The sequence below is a fragment of the Archocentrus centrarchus genome, chromosome 14, assembly GCF_007364275.1.
Source record: "Archocentrus centrarchus isolate MPI-CPG fArcCen1 chromosome 14, fArcCen1, whole genome shotgun sequence".
NCBI lineage: Eukaryota > Metazoa > Chordata > Actinopteri > Cichliformes > Cichlidae > Archocentrus > Archocentrus centrarchus.
Window position 1 is genome coordinate 13855820 of NC_044359.1, and position 20158 is coordinate 13875977.

Genomic DNA, 20158 nt, shown 5'->3' on the forward strand with positions numbered 1-20158 from the left:
CCTGATCAATATATGATGTTTCTGAATAATTAGTACAATTATGGAAATCTCTGCTGCTCACTTTACACAACCCACAGAAATAAGTGTTTTCAAACTAGTTCAGTCTTGAGGCAGTGATCTGTTTTAATCACGCGGCTGCCATTGTTCTAGGCTGGTTTGCAGCAGTGTGGAGTCCCAACTCCTCTCTCGCACCATGATGTCTGACAGATTACTGATATTTTTGCTTTATATTTCCCTCTCACCTTTACATCTGCACAAAGGGCTGCCAGCAGTTCTGTCACGCTTCACCTTCCACTTCCAGAATGCAGGAGAGGTGTTGATTGAATCACTGCTGTAGGTACATTTTGAAGTCAGTTTCTGAGCTGTACAAGTTACAGATTAAATAATGTGTACACAAAACAACAAAACAGTGCAATGAAATGTTGTGCAGTGGAGCATGTACACAGAAAATTTTATATTTATATATTAATATTTCTCCCTTTATCATTTTACCTCATCTTGTTTTATTTTACACAAGCAAAGTCAAGTGGAGAGACATGAGAACTAGTTTTTTTTTTTTTAAGTTGCCAAAAAAAAAAAAAAAAGGGACAAAAACAGACTTCTTTACAAACCTCATTTTGGTTGCTCAGCTGCTGATATGACCCTTTTACCAGACTTGATTTGACTACAAAAAAAATCCCAAAGAAAATAAATCACATTTAAAAGCAGTATTTAAAACTCTAGCGAATGAAAATGACATTAAATTAAAAAAAAATTATAACAGTTACCTGTTCATAACAGCAGCTACATAAACTGCCTTGTTAATTTTCAAGCTTTAGGCACGAGGACCACACACGGATAATGTTGCTCAATTACTACTTGACACTGCAAAGAAAATGTTCCCTATTTTTTGCACTCTTAGCCTTTGAGCAATGTGTTCCCACCCACAACTCATTCAAACTGACTCCTTCAGTCTGGTGTGCAACAGCAGGGCCTTGTTTATTTTTCTCAAACACCTACGCAAACTGAAAACTCTAAAGTCGTACATAAAACAAAAATACAATTACGGTTGAAGGTAATTAGCAAAGTGCACAAAAGAACAGCGAATCAAATCTCAGGAGGAACTTAGATAAACATCAACATGACCGGGTTCTGGCTGAGAGTTCAAGCGCTAAAGCAATCCACCAGCTTCTTTGAATTCCACGGCCCTGCATCGATGTTCAGGAACTGCTGCCTGACCAGCTCTTTGACTGTCTGGTAGGCACCGGCTTCCACCTATAAAACAATGAAACCCTTTACAACATCATACATCACATATGTGGACTAAAACCACAAATCTCTATTATTCATATAATAAATAGCTTCACACACTTCACACAGTTAAGCACTGAGGACTCACAAACCTTGACGCTGTGGTACGTGGGAAGCTCCAGCAGATAGGTGTGCCCACCCAGCTGTGCGACTTGGCGGAAATAACTGTAGAGGGCTCTCTTGCAAAGTCTACTGGAGAAGCCAGACCCACTCACAGACGGAGAGCTGGAGGTACAAGAAAATCCACCAATAATATTTTACCACCAATTAAAGTACGACAAACTATATTTCAAGGAAGCCAATTTTTAGGTCCATTTGATGATATTTTATTTCCATATTTCTTAAAACACAGCACCTGCCACTGAAGACCAGTAACATTACTTTACATTTGGCATTATTTAAATTTTTTGTCCTTTTCTAACAAAATAGACAGGAAAGTGAGGGAAAAAAAGAGGGAATGACTGAAAAAGGCCTCAGGCAGAAATGAATACATGCCACTGTGTAAGGACTCTTCCTCTGGTACATGTAATGCACGCTCCACCAGGTGAGCTACAAATTATTTAAAGCTGTAAAAACCACTTTTCACCTGTTGAGATTAAGTGAAAAGGAAAGAAAAGGAAATAAACTGCTGTCCTGTTTTGGCCGTGCAATCAAGCCTTCATTTTCCTGGACATTTTTGTAGCTGGTGTCTGACAGAACTGGAAAGTGAAAGAGTGGCAACCACTATTAAAGTTGCAGTGTGTAAAATTTTCACTGCTAGATGTTAACTGATTGCAGTTTAGCTGAGTTCTGTTTTCTTATCCCTCCCATACAGGACAAACATATTTTAGTCAGCCAAGAGAAATCAAAAACATTAAATTTAGACTGCACCCTATAACAGCTGTGGTAGTCCAGCGTGTTTCTATTACTGTTTGTGTAAAAAAAACAACAAAAAAAAAAAACATCTGTACACACTATATTTTAACATATTTGAATAATATCAACAGTTGACAATAAACCAGGAAATTGGACTCTTGGTGCTTAGTGAATAAACTCTCATACAATGTGAGAATGACATGGAGCTCTTTATCAGAGGGAAGTGTGATTTTTTTTAGGACACTCGAGCCTAACATTAGCTTATAACCAGCTGCTGTTGTTCAGCCGGCTCTTGTCAGCTGTCCGGAGACAGAAGGGTCTCATGTCCAATCTGCTGACAATAAGTAACTGTCACAACACTGAGAATAAATGAGCATGTTAATGCACGTTTTCATGTGTTAGAGCCCTGATTTCAGTTCAGGAGATGAGGCTTGAGGTGAGGAGGAAGAGGATGACATTTTATTAAGATGCCACTGGTGTCTCCTTCCTTCACAGTTTCGCTTCTTTGGTGAAGGCGACCCCTTTGCCAATGATAAAACATAGATACGAACCTTCATATCTTGAGTTTGAAGGTGCTGGCACTAATTTAAATGACCCTACATGGCACACAAATTCCAAAATTTGAATTAGGTGCCCCGTAAAATAATCAGACCTTCTTTTCTAACAATATAGATAATGTGCAGTGATTGTAGTTAGCAAGCAGAAAGATGTCAGAGGATGACATTCAAGTATCCACTCTTAAGACCAAAAATTGTAAATGCAAAATGTCCTCTCATTGCAGCCCTGCAGCTTATATTAGTTTTGACCATTGTAGCATTACTGTCAGAGCTGGTGGGTACACGCTCTGCTTCAGAGCTTATTTGTGCTAAACATTAAAATGTCTAGCCAGACTTTCTGTTTCTCTCCACACTGCTGAGGCAAGGTGTGGCTGTGGTCTGGCTGAGCAAAAGAGAGGATGGGTTTCCTGCAAGCAGCACTTACCACTGACACTAACACATCTCTTAGGGGAAACTCTGGAGTGAGACCCAGGGGAGCAGACCAGCAGACTATACAGACAAAATGTGGAGGAGGTATTGAGTGTGATGGCATTCACAGAAGCTGACATTAGCAGAGCATGCTCAGGGAGACTGATGTCAAATAATTTAAGGTCTCTTCCACCCTGACAAAATCTACAACCTGAAATATTCTTCAAAACCTAACTTTATTTCTCTATTATGAGACAATGGATACTTGGAAGAATTCAAGTCATTCCCTTGTAGGCTAAGGAGGTTTTCAGGAAACACTCAAGAGCTTCAGTGCTCAAAACCATAGCTAAAAGCAGCTTAGAGTAATCGGCATGTGACATCTAAATCACAAAAATTAAAAAAAATCATGTGACAGAAGCAACACTTCTTTTACACTATTATTTGGGAATTTTAACTGTAGGTGTTCCTAAACTCAGCCACGGGAGGTCCACATATCAGTGTACTCAACCCAGTGGTCCCACGCCAGGGAAAATGGAGAAGGCTGCGTCAGGAAGAGCACCGGGCAGAAAATGTTTGCGAAATCAAAACATGCAAATCATCAAGAATGAATTTCTATAATGGGTTGATCAGGATCCGGGTTAAGACTGACGGTGGCCAAGGTGCCCGTGGAAACGGTGCTACTGTTGGCCAAAGATGAAGGAAGAGAAAAGGGGGAGGCTGTGTTCAGGGTCAGCGAGAGAGAGCAGGAAAGGCAGGAGTGTCGAGGTGAGAGTCGAGACTTTACCGGTCACAGTCCCTACATTTAAATGGAGAGAGCTGGCTGATATGGTGGAGAAAAGGAAAGCAGATCTAGGCCACCATCCAGTGTAAGGTTTTTGCCACAGCCGCCCCAAATTAACAGTATTGGTAAATACCAAAATAATTTTTTGTGTTTCTGCAAAGGTTACTCCACCAGTATGTACAAGTTCTTCAACCAAAATGATATTTTTAATATTTAAATATAAAATATTTAAATATTATTGTGAATTTTCACATTAATAGTTTTATTTAAACAGAAAAAGCACAAAAAAAAATAGTAAAGCACATTACTATTCTTTTTTATTTAAATACCAGTTATTTACTTGCATTCCTAAAGAGAAACACTCTTTTTAGCAGATGAAAGTTATGCTTACTTAATTTCTGTCTTTACAAAGAAGTCCAGTGTGCCTTCTCAAATTTGGGTATGAAAATGTGAATTCGGTAATTTTTAGTTTTAAACAAGTTTTTGACAGATTTTTCTGACACCACAGGGTAATGTATAAAAGTGGAGGAAGACGCACACAGATGGACTACATCTTATGCAGACGGTGCAATCTGAAAGAGACTGCAAAGTAGTGTCAGGGAGAATGGAGTTTATAGGATGACTTTGGACAGTAGAAGCAGCAAGTGAAGGCAGAGGCAAGGATTAAATGTGGGAGATGAAGAAGGAAGAAGTCTGCACAGAGTTCAGGGAGGAGTTGAGACAAGCTCTGGGTGAATGAGCCAGGTGGGAAGAGTTACCAGATGACTGAGAAAGTACAGCTGAAGTGGTGAAAGAAACTGCCAAGAAGGTACCTGGAATATCCTCTGGACAAAGGAAAGAAAACAAGGAGACTTGGTGGTGGAATGAGGAAGTGCAGGAAAGTATTCAGAGGAAGAGGTTGGCAAAGATTAAAAAAGGAAAAAAAATAGGGGGAAACAGAAAGTAGACAGGAGTACTGAGAAGCCTGGTGTACAGCAAAGAGAGATGTAGCAAAAGGAAATGCCTTGTAGTGAGTTGTATATAATGTAAGACTGGCTACTAAGTAAAGAGAAAAGCGTTTAACATAATTTCAGAGAGTGAGAGGACGCCTGAGGAAAGGAGAAGTGTACTGGTACCAATTTTCAAGAACAACGGTGATGTACAGAGCTGTAGTAACTACAGAGGGATAAAGCTGATGAGACATACCAAGAAAATAAAGGAAAGAGTTACTGAAGCAAGATTAAGGAGAGAGGTGAGCAGCAGTATTGCTTCATACCAAGAAAGAGCAATACATATGCAATGTTTGCTTTGAGAGTGTTGATAGAGAAGTACAGAGAAGGTCAGAAGGAGTTGCAGTCTGTCTTTGTGGATCCAGAGAAAGCAGCTCTGACAGATGAGGTCAGGCAGGAGTCTCTGTGGACTACGATGCTCGCAGATGACACTGACATCTGTAGTGAGAGCAGGGAGCAGTTGGAAGAGATTCTGGAGAGGTGGAGGCATGCTCTGGAGAGAAGATGAATGAAAATCAGTAGAAGCAAGACAGGATATATGAGTGTAAATGAGAGAGAGGCAGGTTTAACAGTGAAGCTGCAAGGAGTAGAGGCAGTGAAGAAGATGAGTTTAAATACCTGTGGTCAACCATCCAAAGCAACTGAGTGCAGGCAGGGTGGAGTGGGTAGAGACAAGTGTCAGAAGGATACCAGCAAGAGTGAAAGGGTAGGTTTACAAGATGGTAGTGAGACCATGATCTGGAGATGCTGGCACTGACAAAAAGAAAGGAGCCCGAGCTCGAGGACGCAGAGTTGAATATGCTAAGATTTTCATTGGAAGTGACCAGAATGGACGACATTACAAATGAATACATCAGCAGTACAGCTCAGGTTAAGTGGTTTGGAGAGGGTTGGTGTGACCGAAGAGGATGCTAGGAATAGGGTGAGATGGAGGCAAATGATCTGCTGTGGCAAACCCTAAAGAGAAGAGCTGAAAGAAGAAGAATCAGTAGATGTTCCTGGCAAATCTTTCAGTCCACACTTCACATCCTGTACTCCTGTATTAAATACCTTCTGTTTCAGGAGTCTATTTTTCTTTGCTTTTTATAGCTGATTATTTAGAACATGCTGCAGAGACTAACACTAACACTTAAATCTATGATGTTGCCTAAAAATAATAGTTCAAGCTGGAGGACAGTAGCTGAAATAGGCAGGAACACTGCAGTGAAGGGAAAAAGGGGAAAAAAAGAAAAAAAAAAGAAAATGGATTTTAAATCTATTTTTGGCTGTAATCTCTGCTCAAGGACAACACAGACTCCAGAGAAAGCCATGTCTGTGTCACACTAACTACTGGACATCAGCAGTTGTCAGCAGGAGCCCCAGGCGACACAGAGGTCATCAAACTAGACAACTCTGACGACAGTTCTACTCTTTTTCTGGAAATGGCAGCAGAAGTGTAAATGATCATATTGGGCACAAAATTATGGTGCAGAAAAACATTAGCGCACATTTTCTAAACTTCCACTAATTCATGACAAAGACTGATTTCTTGAACAAAGCATCTTACCCCTCCACAATCAAGCCCGTGCTGCTGTCCAAAACTTCAATGTCCTTGTCCCCGAGGCACCAGTTGGTGCTGAGATGGTCATGATGCAGAGAGGGCGCAGCAGGTCCCACGTAGTCCCCACAGAGAAAGAAGATGTCTTGTTTCTTGTAGGGCTGAGGCAGAAAGATCTGCCATCCATCACCCAGTCGCTTGTTGGTGATATCAGACACTTCCTGGTTCATGAGCTTCTGGCCTCCTACGGGTTTGGAAACAAATTTACAAGAGAAAGAAAATAACTGATGTATAACTGTGGAAAATTTCAAGCTCAAAAATAATTTTAAAAAACTTGCCAATATTTCCAATATTTTGAAATACTCTGGTTCTCTCTTGATGATACATGGATGTGATGACTGATTCCACTGTAAATATACAGTGCTATGCAAAAGTCTTGAGTCTCCCCTCATTTCTTTATATTTTTCTACCATGGAGCCAGACTTCATTGCAATTTTTTAAAGTGGTCTTCAGGAATAGTTCTACAGGCTTTCTGAAGGTCTTTCAAAGTTTTTCTTTGGACATTTTCTGCTTTTAAACTCAGTTTTAGTCCAATCCTTGTACATTTTCAGAGGAATGATTTTATGTTTGTTGAGCCACTTAACACTGACCTGTTAATCCAAAAAAAAAAAAAAAAAATTCAATGGATGAATCAGGGTTGTGTCTACACATTACAGAAAACTTAGAAAAAGAGACAGTTTTAAATTGTATATTTAGGCACTTTGTTACTAGCAGCCTGTTGCAAAAAGCACATCACTGGCTCCTATTTCTTTAGTTCAATCTATGAAAAATGCACAGATAACACAATTTGACAGGCATGAAATAGTATTTTTGCACCAACAAGTTATAAGAGTTATTAGCTGAAAATTGGGCATCGCTCTGCATGGTGTGCAGTGCGTCCTTAAAGAAATATGTGGAAAATGGACAAGTGGAGGGCAAAAATAAGAAGTGGGAAGCCTAAACAGCCATCTACAGTATCTGAAGGTCAAGTCCTTAACAGGAAAAAAAAAAAAAATCCAGCAGTGACCTGACAGAGAACCTGAGAGATGCATCTGGCTCTTCTGTGGATCCATCTACTGTTCACTAAAATTTTTGGTTCAAATTGTTGTCAGTACGTACAGAGGAGGTCAGGAGAGAGGTATAACAGTGAGTCTCTAGAAGTTCTGTTATGTCTTGGGGCTGCATTTCAGCCAGTGGTGTTGGGATAGCATGACAATGATCCCACTGTCAGTGCAGTAAGAGTATTTCTGGATACGAAAAAACAACAACAAAAAAAAAAAAACTTCACACATAATGGATTGGCCACCCCAGAGCATGGACCTCAAGATTATTGAAGCAGTGTGGGATCATTTTGACAGAGAACAGAACAAAAAGCAGCCATCATAAAGAAGAGCTTTAACTGTCCTTCAAGAAGCCTGGAGAACTATTCCTGAAGACTACTTCATATAAGAGTTCAGGTTGTATTGAAGAATAAAGGTGGTCATACAAATATTGACTTTCAAGGTCATTAGAATTGTACAAACTCTGTTTGTGCCTAAAACAATTATTTTCATTTTTATCAAAATCTAAAGAAATTGCAATAGTTTTCAAAAGACTCAAGATTTGCACACTGTTGTAATAAATATGAAGGTACAGCCAACACCCATGGATGTACTGGAGACAACTAAATATGCGTCTTTCTGTGGGCTTCCTCAAAGTTAGGGTCCATTATTATCCTTCTCTAGTTGAGCTAGCTGAGAACATGCACGTTTGTTTTCCACAATGTGAATGGAATAAAACAGAATAATCATACAGTTAATATTCAACTGCTGTTTGTTTGTCGGACCAGCGCAGTAGAAAAATCTACCCAACCAATTTTCATGGAACTTGGTGAGAGTCAGAGTACAGGCAAAGGAAGAAACCAAAATGTAATGGTTTCTTCCTTTTTTTTTTCAGAAAAACATCCAAGTATTCATGTTGAGTTTAGCTGCACTCTCTGAATGCCCTTTTAGTGAAGAATCAGTGCTTTAAAGTTCTTACCAAGCACCATGCTGGTGATGTAAAGTGGCTGAATAAAGTGGCTCAGTAATGCACCCTGAATCCCAGTAACAGTCCAGCGACACAGCTTGTCACTAGCAGACATGCAGCAGACTCTGGCACCCCAGAGACTCGGGTCAAGGTAGGCCACAGGGACCAGCAGGCCTTTGGCATGATACTGCAGCTTCACAGAGGTCCAGGTGTCATTTGCTGTGCCCCTAAACAGGACATTGCATTATGTTTTACTCATTTAGATACATTATAGTCCAGACAAAAACATTAGATTAATTAATATTTTAAATTCCCTTCCGGCATCAATGTAGAAAAAAAAATAAGTCCAATAGTCAAACAAAATTTAAGGTGCATCATAAACAAAATAGAATTAATAATATTAACCCATAGATAGGTTATATTAATCTGCATGACACATTTCTCAGAAGATAAATCCACAGTTTTGGAATGAGGTCTTTTACAAGTACACTGCAAAATATGGCTTAAAAAACAAAACATGTATACAGAAAGAATCAAAAGAAGGGACTAATTAACAGATTGGTGTACTTAAAGTAGAAGTTCTTAGGAGCTCCTTTGGGACAGTGATTGGTGTAGAGATGCAAGCTGATCTTGGGTTTGAGCTGAAGCTGGTGGCTGTCTGCACTACTCTCAAAAATGCAGTTCTCCATGGCCTTTGGATCAGCATCAAAGAACAGCAAAAGCTGTTTGTACAGAAACCTGAACACAAGCCAAAAAAATATATTATTACCACTTTGAGCTGCAGCAGCACTTTCAATGAATCAGATGCACTATAACTGCTAAAGAGTGAGTGAGCTGATGCAGCCTCCTTTTTATATCTTCATCCTGAATATTAAGAATAGGCATTTAAAGTTAAGGTTTTCTAAATTAGAACCTACACCATTTTCCATTCCTGCACTTTAACACCTGTATTCTTGAGATTTGTATGAAGCAGTTATTCATCAACTTAGGAAGTTATTTTAGCAGTTTGTACCTTAAAAGAGCCCGTCTGGCGATGATGATGGCATGGCAGTCATGAACCATCACCCCACTGTAGCAAAGCCATTTGCTGCAACTTGAACGCCCAGCTCCCACTGCCACTACCTTGTACTGCTCACATGGACGGTCTGCTGTATCCAAGACTTCTGTGTGGAAAAGAGTTTCTCTTTTCAAAGCATCAATAGTTAACAGTGACTTTTTAACTAATGATGCTAACTCTTTGGTTTATTGACAAGTTTCCTTGGTGATAGCTAAATAGCTAAAATAACCAGTAAGATCTTAAGAGCAGCGCTCAAGCTTCAAAATGTCAAATTTTGATAGTGACATTACTCATCTGAGCATGGAACAATGTACTGCTGCCATACAACAATGGACAGGTGGACAGTATTCCAGTTATCCTTTACAATACTGTTAACTTCCAAAGGCCACATTGTCCCTATAACATACTTTAACCCAGTGATGTCATAGTTAAATGAAAAAGTAATGATTACTGATTACTCCTTTAAAAAGTAACTTAGTTACATTACTGGTTACTTAATTTTAGAAGTAATTAAGTTAGATTACAAGTTCTTTCTTAGTTATATTCTACAGTTACGGTATTTGCCAAAAAAATGATTGCCTGTATTTAAACGGCTGTAAATGACTTGCTGACCTATAATCTGTGAAACATATGTCAAACATATCTCTCATGAATGGTATCAGGTTATTTTGAGTGAGAAGCAGCATTTCTATCACAAGGTAGAAGCTGCACTCAGTTTTTGGCAAAGTGACTTTTATATATTTGCTTTTTAATCAAGGTAAAAACTGTCTGACATTAAAAATGTCTTTTTAAACAGAAACATGGCTCAGAAGGCTGCAGAAATCACAACAAATATAACATCACAGATCTATAGAGATATTTTAAGTGGCCAGAAAACACTGTTATTGTACCTACATTATAATTAATGCAGTCTCCTAATGATTCTTGCAAAACAGGTTATTTCTTCATTTTATATATAAGCCTTTCATAAATCATGTTGACTGCACTCTATTTACCAATATAAGCAAAGACATTACACATAAAAGCACACAGACAGGTCGGAATCACTTTATAGCAGACGCTCACTTTTTGGCACCACACCAGCAGCAACCCCCGCTGCCTCAACATAAAAAATGACAACCACAAAACGAGGGTGAGTCAACCGTGTTTAAGGGAAGCACTTCCTCTATTACACACTGTCCGACCAACTTCTTCAACTCTCCCCCACTTACTGGTTTAGCACCGAAGTCCAGCTTTTGTTGTTTGGGTGGTGGGGGGGCCTCCTGCATTAGCCACACCTCTGCTTCACACCACCAGGTGGGACTTGCTCTGTAACTTTGACAGTGCCGTGCTGCGACTCCAGATGTTTCTTCAACTTTGACGTAGTGTTTTTGAAGCTAGATGGCACTTTGTTGCCAGCGCAGAGTGCACAACTAACCTTGATGTTGTCATCTTTAGCTGACGCAGACTCAAAATAGTGCTTGTATTTCCAGCTAGAAAATGCGTAACGATCTCCTCCCTCCATTGTTTACATTTGTGTAGCTGTGCTGTTATTGTCCTAACGCTGAAAATGGGACTTAATTGTCGCAGCGGCCAGACGTCACTCCCCGAGACGCAAGAAGAAAGCAAAAATATATCTTTTTACTAGGAAAATAACAAAAATAGTAATGCACAGTGACTTTGATAAGTTACTTTAATCTGATTATTGGATTGCAAATAACGCATTAAATTACTCGTTACTGAGAAAAAGTACCGTAGTCAAATTCGAGTAAGGCGTTACTGACATCACTGCTTATACTATTGTAACTTTGTCAGACTTTACAGTAGAATATTATGCTTTTCCCATACTCCATATCTCTAGCTCTGAAGCTAGAGTAGCTTAACATGATTCACAATTCAAAATAAGCCACATTTATCTTATCTTGGGCCTTGAAGCAGATCCTCAGTCCCTCCACTGAAATGAGCCGTTTTGACTCCTCTTTCTTTAAGGCCTCAGTCACACAGGCCCAGAGACCAGTCGGTAGGGAAGAAACTGTATTCCCCGACTGGTTAGAAAGTGGCTGCCTGCTTTCACTGGGTGAAACCGGTCTCAAAAACCTCTGTGCAACTTTTACTTTAAAGGTGAGCAGTCTGTTTCTGGTTTGGCTGCACTTATACTGCTCAGTGAGTAGTTGGTGAGTTTTCTTTGCAACCGATTTCACGTAGCGACTGCCAACAACCTCCAGCAAACACACACCAACAGGTTGGGGCCCTAACAACCTATGGTTGCCAGGGGGCTGCCAACTGGTCTCTAAATCAATTATCTTCTGATTGGCTGAAGGTTTGAAGAGCAGGTGTGTGGAGCTGCAGTGCTTGAGTTGACAATATTAGGTTAAAAAGAAATGCTGTCAGGAACTGAGCATTTAGAGCAGCCTGAAGCCTGAGCTTTGGACTCACTGGGATTGCTTGTACATATGCTGACATCAATGTTTATAAGTGAGATTACTTCACATCAGTCTAAATAACTCTCAAACAACTGGGCCTTCTGTGCAGGACTGCCACACAGCCGTGCAGAAAAACATTTACTAGTCATATCCAATTAGCGCTGAGCCCTCGCAATTTAGGCACTGTGCGTTAAAAGGAGCTTTATCTTATAAATGGTTCTCCTAAATTGACCCACTCAGATTAAAGCTGACACGGGGGACTTATAACTTCCATTATTTTACTTCACAAGACGTGCCAAAAAATTATGTTTTTATATGCATATATCTACTGCTTCCATGATTATTTAAAGAAATACTCCGCATATATTGATTTAATTCCACAATATTATCTTTTAATGAGCGAGCCATCATATTTAATGGTAAGCTCCATTTGCCTCATATGTGATCTCACACACATTTTCTTATAATTGAGTGTGAACCTTTTTCATGCTCTGAAATCTTCATGATGTGGACTGCTACTGTCTGGATGTGTAACATACTACTTATTTAGACGGTTAAGAGTAAAAATATTCTTCTTCTTCAAGAGTGTTAAGATACAGATTAAAAGTTTTTGTTTTTTTTGTTTTTTACAAAAAGGAAAATAACTATTCAATAAGTATACAGCAACCACTTATAATCAACAATGAAAAAAAGAATATAAAAACCTTTCAACATAGTGCACAAATGTAATTGCAAACTGCATGTGTACAGGAAGCTTACCTCTTATGACAAATGCCGCCATGTGGCTTTTGCAGTCGTAGAAATCTGGACACATTTTCAGGAGGCTGTCAAACTTTTCACTGCTTATAGCTGCCATGTGATTCTTGTGCCATTCAGTTTGCCAAACTGGAAGACAGATGAACACCAGAAGCCAGCTATATAATCGGGGACAGAGTGTATTTTGGACATCACTCATCTGAGTGTCCTTTAAAACTGTGGAAGCAGAACGAGCAGATGGATTTTGCCTTGAAAATGTTTATATTGTTGGATTCGGTGTCAGGTGATTGGCTAAATATATATGGCCATTTTTTTAACCATAGAAAAGCCTGTTAGTGACGGAACACTTGACCACATGTACTAAAATAGAAGATAAATTGACTAAACTATATTATAGATTGTTGGTTGCTACCCTATATTTCAAATTATACAGCAGTAGGCAGAAGCAAAGATGTCTGTTCAGCTCTATCCAACCACAAAACTGCATGACCAGAAAGAGTTTATACAGTTACTGAGCGGTGTAACAGGCCTGGCCAAGGGCATTACACAGTGCAGCACAGTCATACACATACACAGGTACTTACCAAAGATAAAGTTATAGAAGCTGTGATTTAAACAGTGACTGGAGGGCTTTTTCTTAAATCACTGTTAAGGTGTTGAATTTTGTTCTTGTTTAAACTGTTTAAACAGTTTAAACTTGTTTAAATTGTCATCTTTGTAAATTTACAAAAGTGGCTCATACTGTAGCCATTTTCATGTGTTCTCTTAAATCAATTAACAAAGTCTCAGCAGTGCTGATTTTTTATTTTTTTTTTAAATTTTATATTTTATATGCATTTTGCAAACATTACACTTTAGGCAGTGGTTCCTAAAGGGTGAGCCATGAGTCAAGTCTTTGGGATTTTGTGTTAACCAAACATGATTTCTGCATGCAGCTCTACTAAGTAACGAATGAATATTTAATTTACTATGCCAGTACTATCTAAGCCACAATTAATAGTAAGGAGGAAAATACTTGTGGGGAGAGCGTGGGGTGGAGTGTGGACAAATGAATCACGTTCTTATCTGGAGAAACCCCCAACTAACAAGGAAAGAAAGGAGGGGAAAAACTTTTGGTAGACGGTGTCTTCTAAGCCGTCTGCTGTGTGCCTTCACCTGGATCAGGGTTATCAACAGCTCTCACAACTGACTGTTGCTGACATGGTGCTAAGTAAGCTATAAAAACACTAAATATCCCTTCTGAAGCCAAATAAAAGCCTCTGATGAAGCAATGGAGGCGAGGTATATGCAAGTGGAACTTATTACAAATTGGAGAAACAAAATGCAGGTGTCAGGCTTGGTGCCTTCATCTGATACTACAGTAAAAAGAAAAAACAGAGGCTTGCATAGGTATAAATACAGGAGTGCCGTATGAACAAAACCACTAGTTTAAAAAAATGCTGCTCTGATGTGTCCTACAAAAAGAGCTTTCAAGCTCAACAGAAAAAAAAAAAAAAAGAGCTCAAAGTGTGACAAGATTCCCTGGAAGGAAGGCGGTTGATGAAGGACTTGTGTAATGAGTAGTGCTATTTGCCGACCATATGACCAGGTCAGAGTGACTACGAGGGTCTTCTAAGTGGCTGCTAGTCCAGAAGCGTAGGGCGCAACAATGTCTATAAAGCTGGGGGAAGCTGTTCTCTAGGCCAGCTGTGAGGACCAACCATCAAACAGGGTGCAGCCTATAGTAGCAACTGCAGAAGCTCCACTGAAACTTTGAGTACTTTTAGGTTTTACATTTACTAAACTGCTACTGTACCTTCAGTCTTCGTGCTTGTTTCAGGTCCTTTTATGTCATTGATCTGGTCTGTTAGAGGATCTTCATCTGACACTATACTTTCAGGTGACGACATGCCATGAAGAGAGAGCACAGCTGGGTCATCATCTGAGTCTTCATCCTGAAAGAGACAAAACACTTCTATGAAAAACCAGGACTGTGGTATTCTTACCATTCTTGAGCCCACTTATCTTGACTTATTTCAAGAGAGAACGCCGTTATCAAGGCAAGAGAAGAAAGGCCTCATTATGTGTGAGATAAACACTGAATGCACCTCTGCTGCTCACACCTTAAGTGACAAGGTGGCTGCAGATGGTTTAGAGCCCCATCACTAAGCTGGATAATGGTATGAACCACTGTTCTACTTGCCGGTCAAGTAATTAAATGTTAATTATTGCAGATGTTGAGATTCTACTTTGATGTCAGATTTTCAAGTATGGTTTAATACCATAATTACTTCACTTATCATAATTTGTCTGTGAAGGATACCTTCTGAACAGGAGATAATCTGAGTTTGAAAGATGCTCTCAGCATCTCATTTTTTTGAGATCAGATTTCTTATGAAAAAGCCTTAACAATAGCATAATAGATTAAATATAAAGCTATGTATCAGTAGCTAATATGCTGAAAACACTGGTCTTACACATACTCATACAGTTACCTCATTTGCCAACAGCATGTTACCAGAGTCAAGTTTATGGCTGAGTTTGGGGATGAAGGCCTTTTCAATTCGGGGTCTGTCGTCTCCTTCAGAAAGCAGAGCCTCTGGTGCTCTGTCCTGGTCTGCAGCTGCATGTGCACTTTTCCTAAGAGGGTAAACACAGACCACTAGGAAATGAGCAGCTGATCATAAATAGCTACAAATTAACATTTGCACCTAAAGTAACAGCTGCTTTTATTTTTAGATTTACAGCTGCAGTTGAACACATTTCTGCTATGATATTCTCTCTTAATACCCCCCACAAAAACTTCTGGATGGCAAGTGCAGTAGAGGAAAGATGGGTTAAGGTCACAGAGTGAGGTTCAGGAGCAAAGCATCATTGCGAGGCTCACTGGTGCCTAATAAACCACTTTCTCCGTCTGCATGCTTCAGTAGAGGGGAGAAGGAAAAGCCTCACTCACAAATGAGAGATTGTGCTGCTTGATTTACATTCAGGTTTTCAGGTGAAGACTGCCAAAAAAAAAAAAAAAAAAAGTTTAACCAAATAGACGAGAAGTCTCACAACCACAAGTGCCAGTGTGTTGTTCACCATCTTGAAACAATGGGTGCACTCATTAGCAAAAAAGACAGCATAACGTGCCCAATTTGGACTGGACACTGGACTCATTAGCAAGCTGCTCACCTGCCAGCTGTGAAACCTCAGTAAGACACAGTAAAAACCAAACTGCTGTTGACAAAGAAACAGTTACAGTCTGGTTTTATCGACCTGAGCATCAAGAGTGCACTCCCCTGCAGTGAAACAGAAAATTAGTTACATCTGTCCCAGTGCATGAGAGAGAAAAGTCAAAGTGTTTCTCCTGTTTGAAGGCAGGGTTTGTATGTAACAACATGTCAGGGAGTCCTCTGAACAATGTCTACCAATCACATGGAGGTAAACAGCAACTAGGGTTGCAGCGGTAACCGGTTTCATGATACCGCGATAACCGTGATACTGCGATATTTTCTGAGACAATTATCATACCGTGAAAATCTCATACCGTTGCAACCCTAGCAGCAACACATACAAAAGCAGGGCTTTCAAATTATGCTGGCGGCAGGCGCATTTTCCGCCTACCCCACCACTCTGCGCTGCCTACTTTTTAATTTTCCTAAAAAAAAATTTTTTGCGCCGTCCGCCGTCTCCATTTCCAGCGCCATGTGGAGGCACGTTGCAATATTTACGTTCTTTCAATCTGAGCCATTTGATTAGTCACATGGCAGTCGTGAACCATTCATATCGTCTGCTACCGTCATTGCTTCGGTCTCGGTCATAAGGCGCCTGCTACTTTGGCATGTCCCCCCTGCTACTCCAAAACAATTTGAAAGCCCTGCAAAAGTTAAACCCTTGTCTAAACAAGTGGATAGCATAGGATAAAATGTGCAGCTTTTTCTCCTATTACCTCAGTCCAGTAGCACCACTATAAATGGTTGCATCATCCATCAGATGGACCTCGGGATGGTGAGGGTGTAGGCTCTGCTCATGGTCTGGCAAAGCCTGAAAACTAGCAGCACCTCTTCTTGAATATTTAAATGCTTCTTGATCAGTCATGGTGTTCAAGCAACCTGTAAAAAAATATAAATATATAAAGTCAGTAGATGCAAGACAGAACACGTGTGTGAATGAGAGGGAGACAGTGAAGCTGCAAGTGTTCGAAGTAGTGAAGGTGGACAGGTTTTTATACCTAAGGTCAACCATCCAAAACAACAGACAGCGCACAAGGGAGGTGAAGAAGAGAGTTCAGGCAGGGTGGAGTAGGTGGAGATGAGTGTCAGAAGGACAGCAGGAAGTGTGAAAGGGAAGGGTTATAAGATGGTAGTGAGACCTGTGATGATATATGGTTTGGAGACCGTGGCACTGACAAAAAGACAGGAGGCCGAGTTAAAGATGTTAAGGTGTTCACTGGAGGTGGCCAAGAGGGACAGGATTAGAAATGAGTACATCAGAGTGACAGCTCAGGCTGAGCGGTTTGGAGAGGGTCGGTGTGACAGAGGAGGATGTTAGGAATAGGGTGAGATGCAGGCAGATGATGACAAAGTAAGAGAGGCAAGACTGAGATGGTTTGGAGATGTACAGAGGAGGGATAATGGATATATTGGATGAAGGACCAGTTCCTCCTAGGGGAAGACCTCAGACAAGACGAGGTTCCTGGATGTAGTGAAGGAGGACAAGCAAAATGGTGTGACAGAGAAGATGCTAGAGACAGGGTGAGATGGAGGCAGATGATTTCCTGTGGAGAATCCTGAAGGGAGCAGCTGAAAAAAGAAGATGATTTATCATATTTCAGTTACTTAGACAACAAAGTTTGTTCTGCAGCAAGAAAAACATATAAAAAATAATCTGAAACGTCTTCCACATTCCAGAACATGCAATTAAATAAGACACTTTTTGGATGGGTATATAATAATAGATGAGGCTTTTGAAACTGGATAATTAATTATTTTTCTATTGTTGCATTTATATGCATTTGTTGATCCAATTGTGCCTTGAATTGTGAGCCCTTGTGCAAAATCACAGTCAAGCCAGCGGCACCTAAAATTTTGTTGTGCTTTTTTTCCTCCAGAAAATACAGTACAGGTGCAGAGTGACCCAGAAACACAGCGGAAGAAGAAAAAAAATTAAAGGCACTTAAACTCTATTTACAGGAATATAGTTAGAGGTGACACACTGGATATTTACTTAAGTTGACCTACAGTGTATCTCTGGTCCATCTCACTGAACTGTACGGTTTTAGAGAAAAGACAAGATCCCCTCACATTACAGTATTGTATCTATAATACTGCCATTTGTGAGTTGTACTGCACATACAGAAGTTTGTAGGTTGTACTGCATTGAAATACTGTAGGCAAAAAAACAATTCCACTCTCAATTCTGTGCATTTGGGAGCTGTGCTATCTCCATCTCAGTTATTTTTTTTAAATATATAATCTCAATAAAGCCGGCTACTGCAAGCATACACACTGCCGACACGAGTAAGAGCAAACTTCAAGTAACAACACCTGAGCTCAGTGACCGGTTTTGCAGATTTGCACTTTAGCTGACAGGCTAACCATTTAGCTGCTATCAAGAAGAAAACGACAACGGCTGCGTTAGCTAATGTAACCAAAGGTGTCGGCTGGGTTAAAAATCGTTTGTCGGTGCCAAAAATATAAATAAGTTTACTTGTTTCAAAGTGGAAACAGCTACTAAACTAACCACCAACACTTCTTTTGCTTCACCGATCTTACCAACGTTAGCATCTTCCTGCTACAACCCGTTACAGCATCTCCACCAGTCCCGGTAGGAAAACCACAAAACACGACACTGTTTCACAGCGAGTTTGCGACAGACTAAGTACTTAGTTAATACTTTAACTTCCAAATACACTGCTAAAAGCTTACCTTAACATTTAATGGGTTCCTGAGTGCTTGAAAAGACTACCTAGACCTGTCTGTGTCCAGCTTGCAGCTCAGAGCTGAGAACAGGTGTGAAAGTTGAAACTGAAACTTTTAGGCAAGTGAAAAAAGCAGCTACTCTAAGTTACACACCTGCCAATGCAATTAGGAACGGAGCAGGAATGCACTGGTGTATTGCCAAGGTAAGAAAGGATTGGACCTTCCAAGACTTGGAGCTAATGCCTCTTTTCTTCCTACACGTGTGCCAGCCAGTTCTGCCTTAGTGACTTGTGAGAACCAACTCATGTTCGAAGACCAAATGTTACATGGCCTTAGGTAGAAATTTGGATAATATCCTTGGGCAGAAAATTATGATGGGTGAAAAAAATATTAAAAAGAAAATTATGATGGTGAAAAAAATATAAAAGAAAATTTTGATGGGAAAAAATTAAAAAGAAAATTATGATGGCAGAAGCTACATGGTATGGAAGCCTGTATCTGCCACTGAAAAAAAGTGTTTTTTTTTTTTTTCTGTAAGTCAGACATTCAGGTTATTATTCTAAAATTATGCATTATTTATAAATTTTGAGTTAAGTATCTAAAAATTTAGACTTACTAACTCACACTCGTGAGAAAATAACTAGAAGTTGAGAAAATAGCTTAAAATTTCAAGTTATTAAGTAAAAATTTTGGGTTCATAATTTGAAATTTCGACTTAGCTCTGCCTGTCAGGAAATGGTTTTGTGTCAAAGGCGGAAACAAACTTCCATTGCAGGCTCCACTTGAGAATCGTTGGCGAGTTTCCTCCCATAGCTGCTGACATGAGGGGCTCTAACTGGGGCCAGCAGTTTTGTGGTCCCTGGTGGCCACACCACTCCTTCAGGTGGAGTCCAGTTCTAGAATAGGCAAAGCATCAGCGGAAAAGTGATGCTTTGCCTATTCTAGTGATGCGCACATTTTTTTTAACACACTGCCGTGTTGGTGTAACCATGTTAATGGTGTCCACTTAACATGATGCACATGCATGAAACATGTAACAAGCTCTTTAGCCTTGTGATCGACTGGTAACCTGCCCGGGGTGTAACCCGCCTTTTGCCCTGGGATAGGCTCCAGCCCCTCTGCAACCCTGAACTGCAGAAGCGGAAGAAGATGGATGGATGGATGGATGGATGGATGGATGGATGGATGGATGGACAATCAGCTGTCGATCAGTGGATGGGCATAAAATCATGATTTAAGAGATACGTATATGGACGCAGCTGAGACTTGCCCTCAAAATATACATATCAGAAATGACTGCTCATGGCTGTTATACAGCTGAGTAAATATCACAGATTCAGATCTCTATTTACAGTCATATCTGTGTGGACGTCCTCCATCTCGAATTTTGATTGAATGTGGGAAATAGGAGGAAATGAAAGGGTGGCTCTGCCAGGGTGGATCTTTCATGTTTTATGTATTGACAGTAAATAAGCAAAACAGGTACAGAGATGGTTTGGTGATTTCTATGAATTTTAAATCTCCAGCGCTACACACACACATTCATTGATACGAGTGCAAGCAAATAAGCACTCTGAACCTCCAGTGATGAAATA

General features: G+C 40.0%; 1 protein-coding gene across 2 annotated transcripts; it reads right to left on the reverse strand.

Moving 5' to 3' along the window:
* Positions 1-959: 959 nt before the first annotated feature.
* Positions 960-18864, reverse strand: adad2 (adenosine deaminase domain containing 2). Of its 2 annotated transcripts, none has more exons than XM_030747009.1 (11): positions 18717-18864; positions 16592-16754; positions 15153-15297; positions 14474-14612; positions 12682-12807; positions 9476-9626; positions 9031-9201; positions 8476-8690; positions 6427-6661; positions 1383-1515; positions 960-1254 (listed from the first exon to the last, which is right to left on the reverse strand). In XM_030747009.1, the coding sequence occupies exons 2-11, from the start codon at positions 16738-16740 to the stop codon at positions 1144-1146; spliced, it is 1575 nt and encodes a 524-aa protein (XP_030602869.1). In that variant the 5' UTR covers positions 16741-16754; positions 18717-18864; the 3' UTR covers positions 960-1143. The 2 variants fall into 2 exon arrangements, with proteins under 2 accessions (XP_030602869.1, XP_030602868.1); XM_030747008.1 differs by having other exon boundaries at positions 18570-18863.
* Between the last annotated feature and the right edge of the window lie 1294 nt (positions 18865-20158).